At 43.2% G+C, this 22,657-nt stretch overlaps 1 protein-coding gene across 1 annotated transcript; it reads right to left on the bottom strand.

Moving 5' to 3' along the window:
* Positions 1 to 12,058: 12,058 nt before the first annotated feature.
* Positions 12,059 to 21,545, bottom strand: CLEC3A (C-type lectin domain family 3 member A; the record flags this gene model as incomplete). The annotated part of the gene is given in 3 exon segments (NM_174633.2): positions 12,059 to 12,870; positions 15,714 to 15,797; positions 21,351 to 21,545. Coding segments are annotated over 3 exon segments (594 nt in total). The 3' UTR covers positions 12,059 to 12,475.
* Between the last annotated feature and the right edge of the window lie 1,112 nt (positions 21,546 to 22,657).

Genomic DNA, 22,657 nt, shown 5'->3' with positions numbered 1-22,657 from the left:
ATGGCATCACCAACTCGATAGACATGAGTTTGAGTAAATTCTGGGGGCTGGTGATGGACAGGGAAGCCTGGCGTGCTGCAGTCCATGGGGTCTCAGAGTCGGACACAACTAAGTGACTGAACTGAACTGAGGGAGGGAGAAGATTATTCTTAGATCTGCTGGATCTAATTGTTTTAGCTCAAAATAACCCTCATGCCAAAGTGGCACATACTGGGATAGCATATTCTCCTCCCCTTAGTCACAAGTTGCCCAAATTGGAAGCTGATATTCAGAGACTCAGAAACTGTTTTTTAGGCGTTCTCTCTTACACTAAAGTGAAACTAAGACCCAGAGCAAAAGAAAAATATCCCAAAGCCTTCAGGGAAGTATTTACTAAAGGATTCTAAAGACACACAGCTCTAAGGTCTAGAATATAGGAATTTTTTTATGTCCATCTTGGTAGAAGGTCTGGGCTTTCCTGGTGGCTCAGACCCTGTCTGCCTGCAGTGTGGGAGACCAGGGTTCGATCCCTGGGTTGGGAAGATCCCCTGAAAAAGGAAATGGCAACTCACTTCAGTATTCTTGCCTGGAAAATCCCATGGACGGAGGAGGCTGGTAGGCTACAGTCCACGGGGTCACAAAGAGACACGACTGAGTGACTTCACTTTCACTTTCACTTGGTGGAAGGTCTACTTCCTGATAAGAAAAAGCGAGGATACTGTCTTTTAATGGCTGGGTCAGCATCAAGATATGGTATCATTCAGGTTGCAAGCCAGTTCTTTGAAGAATTAAAAACAACTGTGTACTTGTCATGGGGCTTCCCTGGTGGCTCAGACGGTAAAGAATCTGCCTGCAATGCAGGAGACCTGAGTTCATTCCCTGGGTCGGGAAGATCCCCTGGAGAAGAGAAGGAAAGTTGGCTGGTTCCTCAGTGTTTTATTGTTATAGAGACCGAAGGAAGTCTTGTTACTAAGGTGCTTTTGTTGGGGATGACAGAGACACCCCAACAGTTGTCTCAGGACTGCTATTAAGACAAGCATAGAAGTTAACTGACACATCTCCACCCCATTTCCCTTGGATGGTGTGAACTCCTGTGATTCCTAGAAACTTGTGAGGCTACAAAAGGGAGGTTTCAAGAGGGAGACTGTCAGATAAGGCAGGCAAGTTTCAGTAACTCATGCTTGGCATGAAACACTGACTTTCTTTTGGTCATGAGTGGCTGTGTGCACTCTGCCTCTGGTTACTGCCTAATGTGCGTAAGATGGTCAGTCAGTTCCTACAAGACAGGGTAATGAATTATCTGGCCAATATTATTTGAGATAACCAGTGTTTTGCCCAAAGACTGATTGTTCTGGTTTTTTTTTTTTAATTAGATGCTTAACTATCTATTTATTTACTTAACTGAAGTATAGTTCATTTACAGTGTATTAGTTTCAGGTATACAGCAAAGTGATTCAGATATATCTACATATAATATATGTATATAATGTATACTGGAGAAGGCAATGGCACCCCCCTCCAGTGTCTTGCCTGGAAAATCCCATGGACAGAGGAGCCTGGTAGGCTGCAGTCCATGGGGTCGCTAAGAGTCAGACACGACTGAGCAACTTCACTTTCACTTTTCACTTTCATGCATTGGAGAAGGAAATGGCAACCCACTCCAGTGTTCTTGCCTGGAGAATCCCAGGGATGGAGGAGCCTAGTGGGCTGCTGTGTACGGGGTCGCACAGAGTCAGACATGACTGAAGTGACTTAGCAGCAGCAACAACAGTATAATGTATATACATTCTTTTCAGATTCTTTTCCTTTATTAGTTTAGTTAGTTCAGTTGCTCAGTCATGTCCGACTCTGTGCGACCCCATGAATCGCAGCACACCAGGCCTCCCTGTCCATCACTAACTCCCGGAGTTTACTCAGACTCATGTCCATCGAGTCAGTGATGCCATCCAGCCATCTCATCCTCTGTTGTCCCCTTCTCCTCCTGCCCCCAATCCCTCCCAGCATCAGAGTCTTTTCCAATAAGTCAACTCTTCGCATGAGGTGGCCAAAGTACTGGAGTTTCAGCTTTAGCATCATTCCTTCCAAAGAAATCCCAGGGCTGATGTCCTTCAGAATGGACTGGTTGGATCTCCTTGCAGTCCAAGAGACTCTCAAGAGTCTTCTCCAACACCACAGTTCAAAAGCATCAATTCTTCGGCGCTCAGCCTTCTTCACAGTCCAACTCTTACATCCATATATGACTACTGGAAAAACCATAGCCTTGACTAGACGGACCTTTGTTAGCAAAGTAATGTCTCTGCTTTTGAATATGCTATCTAGGTTGGTCATAACTTTCCTTCCAAGGAGTAAGCGTCTTTTAATTTCATGGCTGCAGTCACCATCTGCAGTGATTTTGGAGCCCAGAAAAATAAAGTCTGACACTGTTTCCACTGTTTCCCCATCTATTTCCTATGAAGTGATGGGACCAGATGCCATGATCTTCGTTTTCTGAATGTTGAGCTTTAAGACAACTTTTTCGCTCTCCTCTTTCACTTTCATCAAGAGGCTTTTTAATTCCTCTTCACTTTCTGCCATAAAGGTGGTGTCATCTGCATATCTGAGGTTATTGATAGTTTCCTTTATAGGTTATTACAAATATTAGGTATAGTTTTCTGTGTTATACAGTAGGTCCTTGTTTATTATCTATTTTATATATAGTATTGTATATGTATTAATCCCAAACTCCTAATTTATTCCTCCCTAACCCCTTTCCCCTTTGGTAACCATAAGTTTGTTTTTATGTCTGTGGGTCTATTTCTGTTTTGTATATAACTTGATTTGATTTTTTCTAAGATTCCACATATAAGCCATATCACATGATAATCGTCTTTCTTGGTCCAGCTTACTTCACTTAGTATGATACTCTCTAGGCCATCCACGTTGCAGAAAATGGCATTGTTTTATTCTTTTTATGGCTGAGTAATATTTCATTGTAGGTATGTAGCACATCTTTATCCATTCACCTGTCAGTCAACATTTAGGTTAATCTAGATCTTGGCTGTTGTGAATTGCACAACAGTGATACGTGCACAGTACATTGGGGTGCATGTATCATTTTGAATTATAGTTTTTTCCCCAGATATATGCCTGGGAGTGGGACTGCGGCATCATATAGTAAGCCTGCTTTTAGTATTTTTTAAGAAGCCTCCATACTGTTCTCCATGATGGCTACACCAATTTACCTTCCCATTAACAGTGTAGGAGGTGGATGGTCACTCGTTTTTCTCTATGTTCTTTTCTGCATTTATTATTTGTAGACTTTTTGATGATGGGCATTGCGATTGGAATGAAATGATACCTCAAGCATTCTGGGTCTGTGTCAGGTTATGTTCATTGCATCATTAGCACAAATTGATTAGAGAAGTCACAGTCCCTAACACTCCCACTGCTGATTACTCAGCCATGGAGGTGCCATTATGCAGTCCAGTAGGACGATCACTTGGTTAATGTGTCCTGGAAGCCATCCACAAGTATTCTTTGTAAACAAGTTTCCAGAGGCAGGACAGACTAGTCTGTAGACAATAAATGAGCTAATAATCAACTTTCTGTTTTAGAATGAGAGCTTCCCTGGTGGTTCAAATGGTGAAGAATCCACCTGCAATCTGGAGACCTAGGTTCGATCTCTGTGTCGAGAAGATCCCCTGGAGAAGGGAATAGCTACCCACTCTAGTATTCTGGGCTGGAAAATCCCATGGACAGAGAAGTCTAGCAGGCTTCCATGGGGTCACACAGAGTCAAACATGACTGAGCAACTAACACTTTCACTTTTACTGGTTTAGATTGAAATGAGTGGGGAAAACAGAATGTAAAAGACCCCCCAAGGCTTATGGCAGCATTAGCCCCACAAGCCTTGCAGAAGGCCACCACACAGTCTGTACTGAGCCCCAGCACATAGCTGGTCTCCCCACAAAGATTTGGGGTCAGACTGGTACTATCACCATTCTCATAAGGTCATCTATAAACTGAGATCATGCAGCGGGACAACAGAGCCTGTGTCCCACAACCACTGAGCCCACAGGCTGCAACTGAGGAAAGCCCAAGCACCACAGCAGAGATAGCACAGCCACAGTTTAAAAAAATTAAAAATTAATTTAAAGAAACAATTTTATTTGTCACAATAATTTTATTAACTCAGGATTATAGCTACAACTTACAACAATGCTAGTTATTATCCTAGGCATTGTGCTAAAAGGTTGACATGCACTCTTGCATCCAGTCTCCAAAGTTCCATGAAGTAGGTGTTATTACTAGGCCCATTTTATAGTTGAGAAAGATGAGGATTGAAGAAGTGAAGTGACTTGTTCAGTATCAAAGGACTAGTTAAGTGTCAGAGTTATAACGGAAGCATAGGTCTCCTACTGAAGCCAATGCTTTTGCCTCTCCTTTGGTAGGTGCTGGAGCTGCAGAAAGCAAGAAAACACAAAGTTTGCCCTCAGACCTGGAAAGTTAGATGACTCGTGTGCAGAAATAATTGTTGAAGTAGAATGTAATCTTTTGCCCATCTTTAAATTGGATGATATTTTTATTGTTGACTTGTAAATAGGTCTCTGTGTAGTCTAGATACAAATCTGTTATCAGATGCATGACTTACAAATATTTTATCCCTTTCTGTTGGTTGTCTTTTCATTTTTTTCATAGTGTCCTGTGAAAAATCAGAAGTTTTTAATTTTTTAAATTAAATTTTTAATTTTGATGGTCAACTTATCTGTTGTTTTCATTGTTGCTTGCTGCTGCTGCTGCTGCTAAGTCGCTTCAGTCATGTCCAAAAAAGACACAACTTTTGTATGTTCTGCATGTTCTGGTTGTGGGCATTGCCATATGCATCTTAGAACCAACTTGTCAATTTCGTGTCAACTCTTTGCGACCCCATAGACGGCAGCCCACCAGGCTCCCCCATCCCTGGGATTCTCCAGGCAAGAGTACTGGAGTTTGTGCCATTGCCTTCTCCACATTGTTGCTTGAACTGTTGTGTAATCCAGGTCACAAAGATTTGCACCTATATCTTCTTCTAAGATTTTTATTGTTTTGGCTTTTCCATTGAGGTCTTGGATCTCTTTTCAGTTAATCTACTATACAGTGGAAGGAAATGTTCCAAATTGATTATGACGCATGTTGACTGTCCAATTGTCCTGGCATCGTTTATTGAAAAGATTATTTCCCCCCATTGAATGATCTTAGCACTCTAGTCAAAAATCACTTACCCATAAGTATGCAAGTTTATTGCTGAACTCTATTCCACTGATATATGTCCATGCTTATACCAATATCTGGATTACTCCAGCTTTGTAGTAACCTTTGAGGTCAAGGTATGTAAGTTCTCCAGTTTTTTGTAAGTTCTCTTTTTTTGTTCTTTTTCCAGATTGTTTTGTATGTTCTGGTTGTGGGCGTTGCCATATGCATCTTAGAACCAACTTGTCAATTTCTATATGTGTTTTTGCTTCTGCCAAGATGCCAATTTGGATTTTGACCCTGATTGCACTGATTCTCTAGATCAATTTGGGGATTCGGGGTAGGGAGAACTCAGTCTATGTCAGACTCCAAGCTGGGCACTCTACTGGCATTATTTCACTGCATTCTCCAAGAGCCCTGTGATGTAGTGATTACCATGTGCATTTTACAGATGAGGACAGAGAGGCTTTTAGAGTGCCAGAAGTCAGGTTTCTCAATAAATAAATTCAGAAATTAGATTTTCATGCTGCAGTTTTGTTGGGGGCAGGTGAGGGGGATGTCTCCAGGACCAGCACCAAGGAAGGAGAGGAAGAAGTTGAAATGGAATGCAGTTACAACGGAGGCCTCAACTGACCCTGTGCAAAGAGCTAAAGCTGGGATGTCCCTTCAGCAAGGCCCAGAATTGAGGCAAGGGGGCAGGTCTTTGTCTCTGCTCATCATTATGAGGTTCCCCGGGACATGGTGTAAACCTGAGTGAAGCAGCTCCCTTTAGTGGAGGGCAGTTGCTCAGGAGGGCTTCATCTGTGAGCAGCTGGGAGTCAACACTCCCAGCAGCTGGGGTGAGTGCCTGCATCCCAGAAGGGAGTCTGGGTGCACTGCTGCATCTACTGGAAGGCTGTTCTCTCTCATCCTAGGCCATGAAGATAGTCAGTGATGAAGGGTAACATTGGAAGTCCACCAGCCTCACTCCTGACTATGAACTGGAGTGGAGACCTTATTCCCACATATATTAATTTACTAATATCATTTGATTCCATAATCAGCCCAGTTAACTTATAGTTTGGACCTAAGGATATAAGTAGATTTTACAAGAAGAAATTTAACTCAAAAATTACAATATTATTTGAGATTGTTTTTGATATCATGCTAAAAGACAGCACATGTTAAAAGTGAGTGTTCACTGTTAAAAAAGAATCTCTAGGACTGATTTTGGTTGCTTATTCTGGCTAAATCTACACCTTGGGGAAAAATTTCCTGTCATTTTAATCTTCTTCTCATTGTTCTCTGAATATTCAGGAAATTCCTTTCTCAGAGCCACCTGATATTTGAGTTTTGAGTACTTACCTCTAAAAAGATGAGGCCCACCCATCTCCAGGCCTCAGAACTCAGTTTGCAGTGGATGGTGATGCTTTTCATCTTCTGAGCATCTCCTGCGAGCAACAAACCTGGGCAATATCCTTCTGCCTGCACTATCTCATGAAATCATCACAAAACTTCAATTGAGTGGGAATATTAATTTCATTTTCTAGATGTCCTCAAATATTATCTGCATTTTACAGATTTGAAAACCGAGTCAGCTTGTGGGTTGCTTCCTCCCTGTCAAAAAGGTGGCTTGATAATTAGCTTTGCCATTACAAGGCAAGGAGAGAAGACAGTCATGTCCATCCCTGTCACTGGACCCCTGTGGTCAGCTGGTGTTGGCAGTTGAAAGGGTAAGACAAGGAGCAGTGGATTTTCCCAGACCCCTTCCTCCTTCACCTTGGTGCCCAAAAGAAGGCAGAAGCCAGACCGCTGCCCTTTCCTCCCCCAGGTGCTCCTGGAAGACTCCGACCTAGATGAAAAAGTGGCCTGGCTGTTGGGCCAGAAGCCCTCTCTGTCGTTGAGGTTCACTCCCAGTGGCCGGAAATGCCACCGAGAGATGCGCGCTGCGTGGGGGTTCTGAACGATCGGCTTCAGCACCCGGCCCAGGTGGACAGCGACGAGCGCAGCAGCCCGCCTCACCCTCCCTGCGCGGCCACTGCGCGCGCCTCGCCTCTGACCCCTGCCAGCAGCGTGCCCAGCGCCACGTCCAGCGCCAGCACCTCGGCGCTGTCTGGCCACGCGATCGCCTTGTACATCTCCCTGTGCCTCCTTGCCCAGGCCTGCCAGGAGCTGTGTGCGCGTGTCCAGAGCTGCAGCTGCTCCCCAAGGCAGGGCTCCCTATGTGGCCCCCTCTGTTGCCTCTCTCAGGGCTTCTAGGCACGTCCGTGGGGAGGCAGCAAGAACATGTAAAAACTTCCCCAAGCTGGTGCTGATAAGTATACCCCTTCACGTCATAAAGGGCTCTAGTCCCCGTTGAAGTCTGTCTTGCTTCTGGAGATTTTCTAAAACCCTGTTTTGTTTTAAAATGCATTCATCCTGTTTTGTAATTATATGTATTTCTGGTAACTTTTTATTTCATGCTGGTCTTCACTCCAAGTTTTTAGCACAGCTTGAATTTGTGTAACTCAAATGAATATAAAATGAAAGTGAAAGTTACTCAGTCGCGTCCAAGTCTTTGCTACCCCATGGACTGTATAGTCCATGGAATTCTCCAGGCCAGAAAACTGGAGTGGCTAGGCTTTCCCTTCTCCAGGGGATCTTCCCAACCCAGGGATTGAACCCAGGTCTTCCACACTGCAGGTGGATTCTTTACCAGCTAAGCCGCAAGGGAAGCCAAATGAATATAACAAATATAATATTACCTGGTACCTGTGAGGCTTCTTCCAAGTACTTCTCTCACTTCCACCATCCCACTCTTAACTGAATAATTAATATATCCGAAATCAACTATTACCAGCTATTAACTCTGTCTTTATTTTTAATCCTAACAATTTTCTAAGGTAAATATTAAGAATCCCTTCACATTGTTTTACTTTTATTGTTTATTGATAAATTAGGAATGTATTCAGCCAGGTAAAATGATTTGTTCCAGGTCACAGAGCATGCATGCTGGTATTCAAACCCAGGACGAGCTGACTCCAAATTTGGTGGTGTTACAGGGCATGCTGCCTCTTCAGTTTGCACAGTCCTTTCGGAAAGCAATTTCACACCATGATCCAAAGTGGCTAAGATTATTCCTATCCTTTGATTTAACAATTCCACTTCTGGAAATCTGTCTTTCTTTGCTTAGGTTTATTTTTATTTTGTTTTTGGCTGCTCAGCACTGCATGCGGAGATTTTAGTTCCCTGGCAAGGATGGAACCCTTGCCCCTGGAGTGGAAAAGTGGAGTCTTAACCACTGGACTGCCTGGAAATCTATCTTAACAAGGGAGAAAAATCTACAGTCAAAGAGAAAAAATATCACCAAAAAATATTCATTAGAGCATTATTTACAGAATAAAAATGAAAAGCAAAATTTCTATTTATTTACATAAAGACTAAACATTTATATTTAGAAGTTTAAGTGAAATTCCACTCATAAATGGCGAAATGGTAAAGAATCCGCCTACCACTGCAGGAGATGGCCAGAGATGTGGGTTTGATTCCTGGAGGAGGAAATGGCAACCCACTTAAGTCTTCTTGCCTGGAGAATCCCATGGACAGAGGAGGCTGGTGGGCTACAGTCCATGAGGTTGCTAAGAGTCAAACATGACTTAGCGACTGAGCCTTCGTTCATTCATTTATGTGCTCAATTAACATTGGAATATTATGGAACCATAAAAGTGCATTATGGAAAAGCTAGGAAAATGGTTATAAGTAAAATAAAGCAGGATATAACATTGCCTAATGATGTAACCTGTGCCTTGCATGGAAGGTGGTAAAAAGATACTGCTGGATACATGTGCTGAATAACTATTAACTAGATAAATGAATGAAAAAGACCAAGATAAAGGATAATTTCTAATTTTTTTCCCCCTACTCTACAGATTTTTCTTTCGTGAGATGTTTTGGTTATTTAATGGAACAAAGCTCTTCATTTTCTTAAAGATGTGATATCCAGAGTGCTTGCTTGCTCGGCAATTATATTTTCAGATTTCTATGGATGATCTATCATTTCTGTTGAGAGAGGAGGAAGTGAGGACCCAAACGTTTATTCTTACCTGAAATCACACATGTAGTGAGTGTGGAGTCTAGGTCTTCAGACTCCAAGTCCCTTGACCTTAACTGACCTTGACCTGGGCTGGCATTGGGAGACAGGAAATTGAATTCCAGCCCCTGCTCTGTCCCCAGCTTGCTGGGTGATTTGGGGTTAGTCAATGTTCTTGGGGTCTCTCTTGGACTTTTGCCCTGAAGATTGATGGATCGCTTTCTTTTCCATCCTCTTTCAACAGGCGGGGGAGTGTATTACAAAAGTTGTCTGTTCTATCTGGCAGTACTCCCTCTCGTCACTCCATCTTTCATCTCCTTGTTTGATTTCCTTCCTGTGTCATTTTAATTGTGTCATTTGTTATGCCGCATGGTCATGTCAGTCCTTTGACATTTTGTCATATTTTCTGAGCTGATCTTGTTTTTTTCTTTGCTTGTTCACTGTTTTGCCTCTCTAGATGTAAGCTCTGCAAAGTCATAACCTAGGCTATCCTGGTCAGTATGCCAACTCCAGCTAGCTCAGATGCAAAAGGAAGGGATTGTACAGTAGCTCAGAGAATTTGCAGAAATAAAAACCAGGGCTTTAAGAATGATAAACTCAGCATTTTGTGAAAACACACATTCGTTTCCTCTCTCTCTCTCTGTCTCTCCCCTTCCCTGTTTTCCCTCTCCACCCTGTCATTTCTCATCACGGCTTATCTATGTTTGGCTTCATTCTGCACATTGCATCCAACTGGAAGGGAAGAAAGCCTAAATTCTCTTTGTTTCTGTTTAATGTTTCTAGCAAAAATAAAATAGCAAAAAGCGTTTCATGACTCCCAGTGGCATTGGCAATCACTGGGAAAGATTCTGAATGGGTTTGCCTGCAATATGCATGCCTCTCTGAATCAGTAGACGTGTTAGCTCTGCTTGTTTGAATGTGGGCACATTTTCTCTTACTATTAGTGCATGTTCAATGTGCTGTTTCTTTGTGAGAATCTGTTTAAATCAGTGCCCATTTTGTGGGTTTCAGTTTAGGTTAAACTAGATAGTAATAATCTGTACATTCACAATTTTCATATATAATTAGAGCTACTAATATTTTTTTCCTGGACTCCAGAGACAAGTCCTGCTCTCCTCCTGTGAGCTAGTATAGATACCATCACTTACTTCCTTTCTGTCCTTACGTATTATGTACCATGGTGCTTTATAGTTAGTAGGTGTCCTTTGAATCTCTGACATCAGATTAAATTAATAACTTAAATAGCTAAAATTAGTGGGCTTCTTTATCTGTTACATGTACTTAAGTTGGTGAGAATATAAAAGTTCTCTGTAATCAGAGAGCAGGAAAGACATTGTATCTTTATTTTTAGCGTAAGAACTTCTATTCAACTTATGCCTTTGAGCCTTGAGATACATTTTCCTTCAGATCACTAAGTTGAGTATCAATTACTGTTTCCTTTAACTAATGGACTTTTATTTTGTAGATCATGTAATGATATGGCTGGAAGCATCTGTGATGGGTAGAAAAATTTCTCTCAGTATTGTTCTTCACACAGATTAACTGTAGGTCCTACCCTTGACTTGAGTTAAAGGGGAACAGACCTGAATCAGCAGAGACTGTCTCTGGGCAATAGTTACAGGTTCAGACCCTTGCTCTCAGACTGTGGTGTGTGGTCCAGCCCTGTTGGCTTCCACTAGATGCTTTTAGAAGTGAGGAATCTGGGACCTCAGCCCAGACCTATGGGATCTGCAATTTGATAAGATTCCCACGCGGAGACTGTGGTTGCGTTGGAAGAGGAAATTGATCAGGGTCAGGTACAACTTTTAAAAAGTTCTCTTCCTCCGTCTCCACTTTACTTCTTTATTCTCAAGTAAAACTATCCTTACAGCACATCTAAATCACCAGTTTGATCAAATCTAGTGCATTTATCCCCCAATTTCTTCAAGTCTGATATAAACCAACATAGTTTGAATAACTCCAGACAAGACCCATATAACCCCACATTGATCAGAATTCAGGCTTTATTATTATTGTGCAGTGTGAAGAACTAAAACTTAATTCCAAGCATACATGATTAAGTTTATAAAGAAGGATTTTGTTCCCAAAACATATTCAACATTTAAAGGGAAAAAAAAGGATGTTTATTTGAAGAACAGAATGTACCTAGAATTGTTTGCTTCTAAAAAACCCATTTTCTCCAAGTCTTAACTTCATAATTTCTTATTAAGCAATGGCATTACATTACACAATCTAAACAATTTAGGGGGAGCAGCACTTGGCAGAATAAAAGTATAGATGTACATGTAACTCAAAAAAGGTTTTTTAAATCCACCTTCCAACTTTCAATCTAAATATAGATTTTTCTCCTAATAGACTTAAATATATGATTGTTAAAATATATATCTGTGTAAAATATATTTTAAAAAAGGAAACTAAGATGTATAATATCCGCTGTTGATTTCATAAAACTAAAGCAGGGGAAAAGGAGACTTTAAAAAGTTTCTCTTTTTCTATACAGTCTGCTACTCTGTTCTGCCTTCGGTTTACCTATTCAGGTTGGAAACTGTAATGTCATACTAGGGTGGAAACTGACCAAATATTATGCTGCCTTAACATTTCCTTTCAGATCTTTACTGGGAACTTAAAAAAAAAAAAAAAACAACCATGTATATATATCACTGGGGGCGGGGGCAGGAGTTGGGTGGGTTTGAAGAAAACAGAGTTAAACCAGAGCTTATCTGAGACTTCTATGTATCCATGTGACAGAGCAGTTACATGTCCCACCAGGGGATGCTGCGACTCAAGGAAAGGGTGACGGCTAATAAGATGCTGTCACTAGGGGGGAGCAGACCGAGCATCAGACTGAAAAGGTTTTGGATTATGTAGCACCTCATCACTCAGATACATACGAAACCTTTAACAGAAGATCTTCCAGGTAGCCTACAGCTTGCTTTTCTGGCCATTGTCTTTTTAATACACACCTGGTCTATACAAGGAAGAGGGACCAGGAATGAGAAAGGTCTAATAGCCCATTTTTGCAGAAGCTGCTTGAGCAGTGTGTACATGACGGAATGATTATTTTCCGATCCCCCAATCCCCGTGGAGGGCAAAAATCACAATACAGTGTGGTAGCAAGCTTGGCTGCCTCTCATTTTCCTAGGGACATCGCCTCCCCTATGACGATTTTGAACCATTCTTGAGAACCATCAGCCTGTAAATCATGACCGGTCTTTCTGGGAAGGTGTACCTGAGAAGGGACTATTGAGGGATGGTGAACTCACATATGTACCTCTTGCTGCTGTGACAGGCCTCGTCACTCCACTTGCCCTGAGCTGACTGGGAGAAGAGGGCACAATTTTCCCGCTTGCCACCGTTAGGCTGTGCCTGGTCCCAGTTGAGGAAGGAGATGGCAAGCCCATTGATGTCGACAAACTTGCCTTCTGCGACCATGTCATTGATGCCCAGCCAAAAGTCATTGACCCCCGGCAGGCTCCTTTTACCATAGTCTCGGAGGGCGTTGATTTCATCCGCGCTTCTGGGGACAACCAGGGTCCCGCCCTTGGAAATACAGTCTTCATTGGCTTCGTGGAAGTGCTTCAAGCCTTCTGCGGCAAGGTAGCACTTCTTGTGAAATTTTGTGCCTCGGAGACAGACTGTAAAGATGTGAGATTTGACATGTTAACATGCTGTGGGAGTATAATAATCTAGAACTGCTGCTGCTGCTAAGTCGCTTCAGTCATGTCCGACTCTGTGGCAGCCCACCAGGCTCCGTCGTCCCCGGGATTCTCCAGGCAAGAATACCGGAATGGGTTGCCATTTCCTTCTCCAGTGCATGAAAGGGAAAAGTGAAAGTGAATACACTCAGTTGTGTCTGACTTTTTGCGTCCCCATGGACTGCAGCCCACCAGGCTCCTCCGTCCATGGGATTTTCCAGGCAAGAGTACTGGAGTGGGGTGCCATTGCCTTCTCCGAATCTAGAACTGGCCCTGGCCAGTAGCAGCAGACAGTGGTGGAAAGGACGATGCATGGAGATAATGGTGAGTCAGCGTGTAATGAAGACCCTGTGCACAGAGGCAGACACTGTGCCCAGCATTTTACATAAATGAACCCATAGCATAATCACAACTGTCCCATGATGTGGGATTCTTATTACACCTGTCCTTACATATCAGGGTAGTGAAGCCTGGGGCTTCCCTGTGGCTCAGTGGTAAAGAATCTGCCGGCCAATGCAGGAGACATGCGTTCGATTCCTGTATCCCGAAGATCCCCTGGAGAAGGAAATAGCTACCCAGTCAAGTATTCTTGCCTGGAGAATCCAATGGATAGAGGAGCCTGGTGGGCTACAGTCCATAGGGTCACAGAGTCAGACACGACTGAAGCAACTGAGCTCACAATATAATGAAGCCTAAAAGAGTTGTTAGCATATAAAAAGGTGACTTACATTGCACGTAAGATTACAGCAGATAACTGAGCCCACAGCAGATAACAATAAGCTAAATATTGTTTATCTTATCCAGGATATAAGCCAAATATAAAGATAGTTTTAAGGCATAGCATTGGAGAATCAGGCTTCAGGGCTGTACTGCCTCAGCTTAGGTGTCCGTTCTGATATTTATTATCTGTGTCAGCCTTAATTTCCCTGTGCCTCAGTTTCCTCATCTGTAAACTGAGAAGAATTATAGCAGCATCTGTCTCATAAATTATTGAAGGATTAATGTGTTCATGATGGATATGAGTTTGAGTAAGCTCTGGGAGATGGTGATGGATAGGGAAACCTGGTGTGCTGCAGTCCACGGGGTCGCAAAGAGTCGGACACGACTGAGTGACTGAACTGTGTTGATGTTTATAAAGTATTATTATAGCCCCCAACTATGGCTGAAGGGTTAACCAAGCTCTTTCCTCTTCTGAAAACTCATTTGACCTTCCTTTAACTTCCTGATTCTGTTCCCCAGGAAACTTGATAAAGGGACCTGCCAGCAGTGTAACTAGGCAATATTGCTTATGGTAAAAATGGCTCAAGACTGGTAGCATACAGCTGGCCTGGGAGCTATCAGTGTGCTGAGCTCAATCGCTCAGGTGTGTCTGACTCTTTGGTCACCCCATGGACTGCAGCCCTCCAGAATCCTTTGTCCATGGCATTTCCTAGGCAAGAAGACTGGAGTGAGTTGCTATTTCCTTCTCCAGGGAATCTTCCTGACCCAGGGACCGAACCCATGTCTTCCGTGTCTCCTGCACTGTAGGTGGATTCTTTACCACTGAGCCCCCTGGGGAGCCCTGGGGGCCATAAATAGCTGATGAAAAAGCTGTAACTTTGGTATTCCTTAAAGGCATTAACTCTTGTAATTGGGCAGCTCTCTTCTGGGACCCTCAAAGCTCTGCCTTTGGAGTTGCTATGACAGTATTCCTCCCTGAGGATGTGAACATGCAAGCCAGGGGTGTTCCAGAGTCTGCCCAGCGTGACTCTCATTTCCTCGCCCCAGGAGCTTCATAGGCTGCTGGGAGCTCTGCTGCTGCTGCTGCTGCTAAGTTGCTTCAGTCGTGTCCTACTCTGTGCGACCCCATAGATGGCAGCCCACCAGGCTCCCCCATCCCTGGAATTCTCCAGGCAAGAACACTGGAGTGGGTTACCATTAGGAACACTCACTGCTGCCCCCTGCTTGCAAGCTCTTCTCCAGAGCATCTGACCCACTCAGTGTGGCCAGAGCTGAGTCCTGTGACCCTGGGTTTAGTTCCACCTCAGCTGAGCTCTCAGTGGGTTATTTTGTTGTCATTGTTTAGTTGCTAAGTCATGTCCGACTCTTGTGGCCCCATGGACTGTAGTCCTCCAGGCTTCTCTGTCCATGGGATCTCCCAGGCAAGAATACTGGAGTAGGTCGCCATTTCCTCCTCCAGGGGGTCTTCCTGACCCAGGGATCAAACTCAGGTCTCCTGCATTGGCAGGCGAATTCTTTACCACTGAGCTGCCTGGAGACCTAAACATCTTAGTAAACAGCTAAGAAATGCTGGTTATTTTGTCTAGTTAATACTTGCTTCAATTGTGTTCCATTGCCTAATAAAGAATTATGAGGGCTTCCCTGGTGGTCCAGTGGTTAAGACTCTGTGCTCCCAAAGCAGGGGGAAAGAGTTCCATCCTAGGTCAGGAAACTAAGATCAGGTATCTCGCATGTCGCACAGCACAGCAAAAAAAAAAAAAAAAAAAGGATGGTCTTCCAAAATGTATTATTGAAATGCAATAATACATTTGATTTGGTTTTTGGTTTGATTTTTATTCCACTCATTGAGAGGCGAAGGAAGTGGAAAATCAAGCTGATTTCCCAAAACATTCATCCTCCCAGCTTTTGAATCCTTTGTCCTGGACTCATCTCTGCCTTGTCAATGTCTCTCTCTCTCTCTTTTTTTAAATGTCACCTAGAATGACATGCACTCTCAATGTGGTTTGAATTGCCGGCTAATCACAATTTCTTTTCCTATCTTGTTGAGATAAGACGAGTCTCACCTGTCTGCAGGGCTTGCATTTCCTTCAGGGCATTGACTTCTCTCCAGAGCTTTTCCACTTGAGTCTTCAGGTCTCCATCCTTCTCTGAGGATTTTTTAGAGTGGGGTGGGATAGGATGAATAAAACAACATATGATTAAAATAAAGTACAAATAAAACAAAATAAGATAAAGTTTAGGGATACAGAACATAAGCCGAGGGTGATTTTGATGAAACTGAGCCCAGAGTACATGAAAAACAATGAATGAACGCAAGTTGTTCAGGAAGATTTGTAAGGGTTTGGTGGGGGTAATAATACTGGGAGTTTCTTCTGTGAGGTGGGGCGCCTGTCTATCTCTCCAGCCCTATCCCGTGTGACTCCCTGCCCATCACTAGACTTTAGACTGGTTGATTTTCGATGCACTCTAGAACATCACAGGACCCTTCGAGTGTGATCTTTCTGCCTGGGACACTCTTGGCCCAGGTCTTGTCCTTTTTCTTTTTCTTAAGACTTCAGTTTTATTTTGTTTTGGCCCCACAGCATGTGGGATCTTAGTTCCCCAACCAAGGATCAAACTCTCACGCTCTGCATTGGAAGCGTGGAATGTTAACCACTGGACTGCCAGGGAACTCCCTTATCCATCGTCTTATCAAGCTTAAACATCTCCTCTTCTGAGAAGACTTTCTGATCATCCTCTCTACATCTCTCTGGCTGGTCTCTTTCCTTGAAACTTTGTTTTTCTTCCACACACTTTCTCCAGTCTATAATCATGTTTCTTTACTTAATTTTATCTCTCTGGTTGTCCGTGGTATTCCTGATGTTTCACATGATGCTTGGCACATAATCAATCTCATAACGTTTATTGAGTGAATAAATGGTGGCATACAAAATACTTTCATGTTATTTTCACTTACTCTTCAAAGATAGTTAGGAATGGAGGAAAATGAGATTCCCACTGAAGAGTGAGAATGAACTCAATAAGCATAATTGGCAAGTAAATGGTAGAACTCATACTCAGACTTAATTGGGTCTCCAGGTCCCCTGGCCTCAATACCCCTACTCAACTGATGCTCCAGGTGTAATGGCTCTTAGCAGGGAGAAGTATGGAAAGGCAGTGATAAACAGCCCTATGAAAATGCTTCTGTATTAAGGACTAGCAATTTATTTAGTCTTGGATGTCCCCATGGCTCTCCTTGGGTATAAATAAGGAGTAGGAAATTAGTAACTTTGACGAATCAAAAATCCAGACCTGCTGGGCAGTGTCTTAGAAACTGACAACTTGTGAGCTCTTCAAAAGCAGGAATGATAATAAATAAATCTTAATACACATTTAAGAATATTAAAGCCACCATACACTGTGTGCCAGGAGCTGAATTCTTTCAATGTTACTATGAAATAGACAATATCACTTCAGAAAAAAAGAGAGGCACAGAAAACTGAATGAACCTGTCGAAGACCACCCAGCTGTAAGGTGCAGAGTTGGATTCGAATCTTGCTGTCTTCAAATCTGTTCTCTTTCCACCCCTTCCATCTGTTTCTGCACAGTGACGACCTTTACCTGCTTGGTCCCTACTATGTAGCCTCAAGCAGCTAAGACGCTTAAAGCTTGATATGGCTGTTCCCAGCTGCCTCTTTGCAGGGGTACCACATGGAGAATCTGTGTTCTGTCTTGGGTGTTTTCAGGACAGGCCAGTATCCAAACATGGCTGACTCATTTCCCCCTTAAACATGTGCTTTGCAAGTCAGGTGTTTCCACATTCAGGTTGGGAAATGCCTCCTGGGGTATCCAGGCACGGACATCCATTCTCAAGGCATCCAGTAGCTCAGCTGCTGCTGCTGCTGCTGCTGCTAAGTCGCTTCAGTCGTGTCCGACCCTGTGCGACGCCAGAGACAGCAGCCCACCAGGCTCCCCTGTCCCTGGGATTCTTCAGGCAAGAACCCTGGAGCGGGTTGCCATTTCCTTCTCCAATGCATGAAAGTGAAAAGTGAAAGTGAAGCCGCTCAGTCGTGCCCGACTCTTAGCGACCCCATGGACTGCAGCCTACCAGGCTCCTCTGTCCATGGATTTTCAAGGCAAGAGTACTGGAGTGGGGTGCCCTTGCCTTCTCCGATAGCTCAGCTGAGAAGCACAATAACAAGGGTTTCCTCAACAGGGCCATTCAACCCAGAATAAATATAGGGGTGCATTCACTATGCAAAGCCAGTGGCTGTTGGAGGCCGGACTTGCAAAGACTGCTAAGTTTTCTTCCAGGTTACAAGTTGTGAGCCATACAGATGTCACCCCAGTTCCTCCCAGCTTCCAACTCCACACTATTTAAGTAACTGGCCTCCACAGGGGAGCTGTAAACATTGTAATTAACATGAAGGCACATGAATTAATATTAGGCTCCTGGGAGACCATTATGGAAATTGTTATCCAGGTGGCTTGGAGTCTGCTTCTGTCCTTTGTGAGAAATGTGGTTGTGTTTTGTCAAAATGAATACAGGGAACAACTATATCACTAAATAGAGATTATATTTAATTCATTACTACAACATAACTTGCATTGCTCAACCTAATTTGTTGAGGCCCGTGAAGTGAATAGCAGGGGAAACTTGTTTTTGGAGCTAAATCGCTCAATTACCATTTTGAGTTTTTTAAAGGCTCCCTTTCATTTTATTATTGTTGTTCTCCAAAAATAGGTACTGGATAAGAATGCAAAAATAATTGCTGGAAAAAATGACCAGTAAATACATGAAAAAATATCTCAACCTCATTAATAAGCAAAGAGATGCAAATTTAAAGTCTTCTGGGGTTTTGTTAGGCTGGCACAGCTTAAACTGACGATAGGTCAGGTTGTCAAGGTGTGTGTGCATGTTAGGCACTCAGTCGTGTCTGACTCTGAGACTCCCTGGGCTGTAGCCCACCAGTTTCCTCTGTCCATGGGATTTTCCAGGCAGGAATACTGAAATGATTTGCCGTTTCCTTCTCCAGGGGTTCCTTCTGACCCAGGGATTGAACCTGGGTCTCCTGTCCTGCATTGCAGGCCGATTCTTTAACTTTTGAGCCACAAGAGAAACTCAGTAGGTGCTCTCATATACTGAAGTTGAGAACACAAGTTCATGCTACCGTTTTGAAAGACAGATGGTGTAACTAACTTACCATTTTACTTCTAGAGAAGTATCATCACGATATTCTAGCATTGGGATCAATATCTATGTACAAAGCAATTCACTGAGGCATTGGATCAAAAAGAGATAGATTTGATTAACATAGAGCTTCACCAAGAAAGAACAGATTAAATAAGCCATAACCCATCCACACATGGAATGTTAGGCAGCTTTTAAAAGAACTGAGGAATGCCTTATATGTGAGGTTATCCAAGAGTTAACAGATAAAATCAGCTAATTTGTCTGCCAAGTACTTTAGACAGCCAACACTTATTTTGTTAAAAGTAGGGCTTCCCGGGTGTCAGAGTAGTAAAGAATCCACCTGCCAAGTGGGAGACTTGGGTTTGACTCCTGGGTTGAGAAGATCCCCTGAAAAAGGAAATGGCAACCCACTCCAGTATTCTTGCTAGGAAAATCCCATGGACAGAGGAGCCTGGTGGGGCTACAGTCCATGGGGTCACAAAGAGTCAGACATGACTTAGCAACTAAACAACAACAAATCAATTTTTAATTGGGCATTAAAGAAAACTCTGGGAATATTATCTCTTAGCAGTTAATCATGGTTAATTCTATGGAAAGAATTGAGAGAGAAAAAAATGACTTTTGCTTTTGCTTTCATAAGATTTGGTATTATTTCCAGGCAGTTTAAAAGAACTGTTTAACAGGTTTAGGCTAATGGCTTTGCGTATTGTAGAATCTACTTTCTTGGGTCTCACAGCAAAAAATGAGCCAAACTGCTTTGGAAGGATGATGTCTAGGATTGGACCCAGTCGGTTAAAAAGCAAACAAAAGCGTGTGTGTGCACTTGTGTGTGTGTGCCTTGGAGGATAGAACATGATGCCCTGAACTGCAGTTATTTCAGAAACACCCACAGAGAACACACACACACATTCACATATTCACACCCCTCCCCACACCCCTGCTAGGTGATCACCAGCTGACCACACCTTCTTCGTGGCAAAGAGAGGCTGGCGACAAAACATGCCTCATCACCCAGCAGAAATGCCACATCTCTCCCCTTCCTTTCCCTGCCTTCGTCTTCCACAAAATGCTTCATCGCTCATGAGAGATATTTTAATCTCTCTTTAAAGGAGGTAACAGAGAAGTGTAGTATTTCTTTAGGGAAAAAAAATTGCATTTAAGAGGGACAGGCTGGGGTGGGCCATGGGAGGGGAGTTGAGAAGGGAGGGGACGTGTATACCTGGCTGATTCATGGTGATGTGTGGCAGAGGCCAGCACAGTGTTATAAAGAATTATCAAAGAAACAAAAAGGAACCTTACATCAGACCTAAAGCAGGGCCCTTCATAATCTTAACAACGTGACCAGCAAGAGAAGCTCCCTTCTCACCAGCCAGCCATTCGTGTTGTGTTAAATCCAGACTTCAACTTTGCTGGTATTACTGTTTGTGTGTTGTTCTTGATGAAGTGAAATTGATGAGGAAATAGTGCCAGTATTCACCTTGAAATCTCCTGTATGAAAAGAACTCAGAATGAGATGCACATCACACCACGCCTTCCTCGATGATTTAGTTTTGACTTAGGTTCAGTGCGTTGCGTGTACATTGCCATTATCTTTGTTCCTTGCAAGACTTTTTAGCTCTCTTAAACCAATTCAGGGCTTCCCTGGTGGCTCAGTGGTAAAGAATCTGCCTGCAAAGCAGGAGACCCTGGTTTGATCCTTGAGACAGGAAGATCTCCTGGAGAAGGGAATGGCAAGCCACTCCAGTACTCTTGCGTGGAGAATCCCAAGGACAGAGGAATCTGGTGGGCTACAGTCCATGGGGTCATAAAGCGTTGGACACAACTGAGCGACTGACACTTTGACTGTTTCAATCCAATTCAAGGCACCCCAAACTGGAATTGCTTGGAGATTGTTTTGCATTAACATATGTTCAAATGCTGTATGACTTGTGTGTTGAAATATTTTTAAGTGAAAGACTTAAAACTTCTCTATGACATGAAGAAGCTTAAACATATAATATAGACTGTCCTTATATTCCCAGGGATATGAAAATATATCTATTGATGAAACGAAAGTCACATTACCAATAGCTCTATCCTCTACTACACATTGAATAAGGTTATAGTTATCTTACAGATGAATTTGAACAGCTGTACAATATCTATGAGTGAAACAGTGTACTCTGTTAATCGATTTGTTCTACTTGATCCCTCATTCCAAATAGCAGACGTTGTATCCAGGTTGTCACACTCTAATGAACATTTTCTTGCCTAAGCTCACCTGATGGAGGATATACAATACAGAAAGTCTTTTTGCAAGAGCCTTTTTTATTGTACGAAACCAGAATCCTACCATATGATTCCTTAAATGTCAAACAGTCCCAGAGAATTAAGAGGTCACTCTGTCCCCTGAAAATGCCAGATCCGCATGAAGCCATGGTAACCGCCAGCAGAGATGGTCTCCGGGGGGAGTCTGGAAATGAACGTCGTCCACCTCCTCCCCACCCTGAGCAGCCTAGAGTTCTGCTGGATGAAGGCACCCCGTTACCTTTCACTCGGCGTTTGCTGTGCTTCCTGGCTTTGAACTTGGATGCGTGGCAGCTGGTCTGATCCAGGAGCAAGGTGATAACCAGGATGTAAATTACAAGTCCGTTCTTCGCCATGGCTGTGCGGCGAGTCTGACAGCCACCGTGCCAGTGCCTCTGGAGTACTAAGGGCAGAGTAGACGTCACAGCCACATCTTGCCCTGAGATGCCTGGGGCCAGCTTTATAAAAGCGCGCTGAGCAGCTTGGCTGGGATCCTGCTGACGGAAAGTTTGAGTGCCTCTGCTGGCTGCCGCATAAGGTGGCCCCTGTTCTCACGTCTCATTTAGGCATTAAAAAAAAAATTTCCTGCGAAGAAAAATTTTCCTACTTGACTTGCCTTTTCAGAGCATATCAGAATTTATAAAGGGACTAAAAGTTTTGTCTTTCTTTTCTTTCTTTTTTTTTCCAATCTAAAGTCCGGGAAGCTTGGGGTCTCTCTGTGAAGACTGATGAAGTCTTTGGCCTGGAGCTCTGCAGTTCACTTAATATTCTGAGAAGTGCGTTCAGTGACATACACACATCTAGGAAAGTTACTGTGGGAGTATGTGCATGTTATGCCAGAGCACCACCTGTGTGTCTGCACACACCCGTGTGTCTACACAGCTCATATGGAGATTGGGAAGATTTTATTCACACGGAGTAATGGGGATGGTCAGAGGGCCTTCTGTTAGGATTTTGTGGGTTTAGCAAGAGTTAAATTCTTGTGGAAACACACCTTAGAAAAAAAAGAAAGACAGTGAATTTTTTCCATAAAAATTAATGTAAAATGTCAACCATCACTATCTCGCAGGTCTCCACCAACTAACACTTTATTCCTTTGAAATTATCTCAAACACTTAAAAAGCACTTTCAAAGGAAATACAGAAATAACAGAGAAATACAGTGAAAGACTTGCTGTAATTATTCTTACCTGGGCAAGAAATGGGCTTTAGGAAAAGTACTGAGAACCAGGGACTTCCCAGGTGGTAAAGAATCCGCCTGCCAAGCAGTAGACTTGGATTCAAGCCCTGGGTTGGGAAGATCCCCTGGAGGGGAAATGGCAACCCACTCCAGTATTCTTGCCTGGGAAATCCCATGGACAGAGGAGACTGGTGGGCTACAATCCATGAGGTCACAGAGAGTCAGACATGACTTAGTGACTAAACGACAGTAGCAACAACTGAGAACCAGGTAGACTCTTATGACAAAATAAGGAACTTCCAAGAGTGTGTCCAAGGTAGACCCTGGGGAAAGACCTCCGTCCTGACTAACTGACATCACTATCTGGAT

Source organism: Bos taurus, chromosome 18, assembly GCF_002263795.3.
Source record: "Bos taurus isolate L1 Dominette 01449 registration number 42190680 breed Hereford chromosome 18, ARS-UCD2.0, whole genome shotgun sequence".
NCBI lineage: Eukaryota > Metazoa > Chordata > Mammalia > Artiodactyla > Bovidae > Bos > Bos taurus.
Note: the sequence above shows the minus strand (reverse complement) of the source record. Positions and strands in the feature narration are given on the sequence as shown.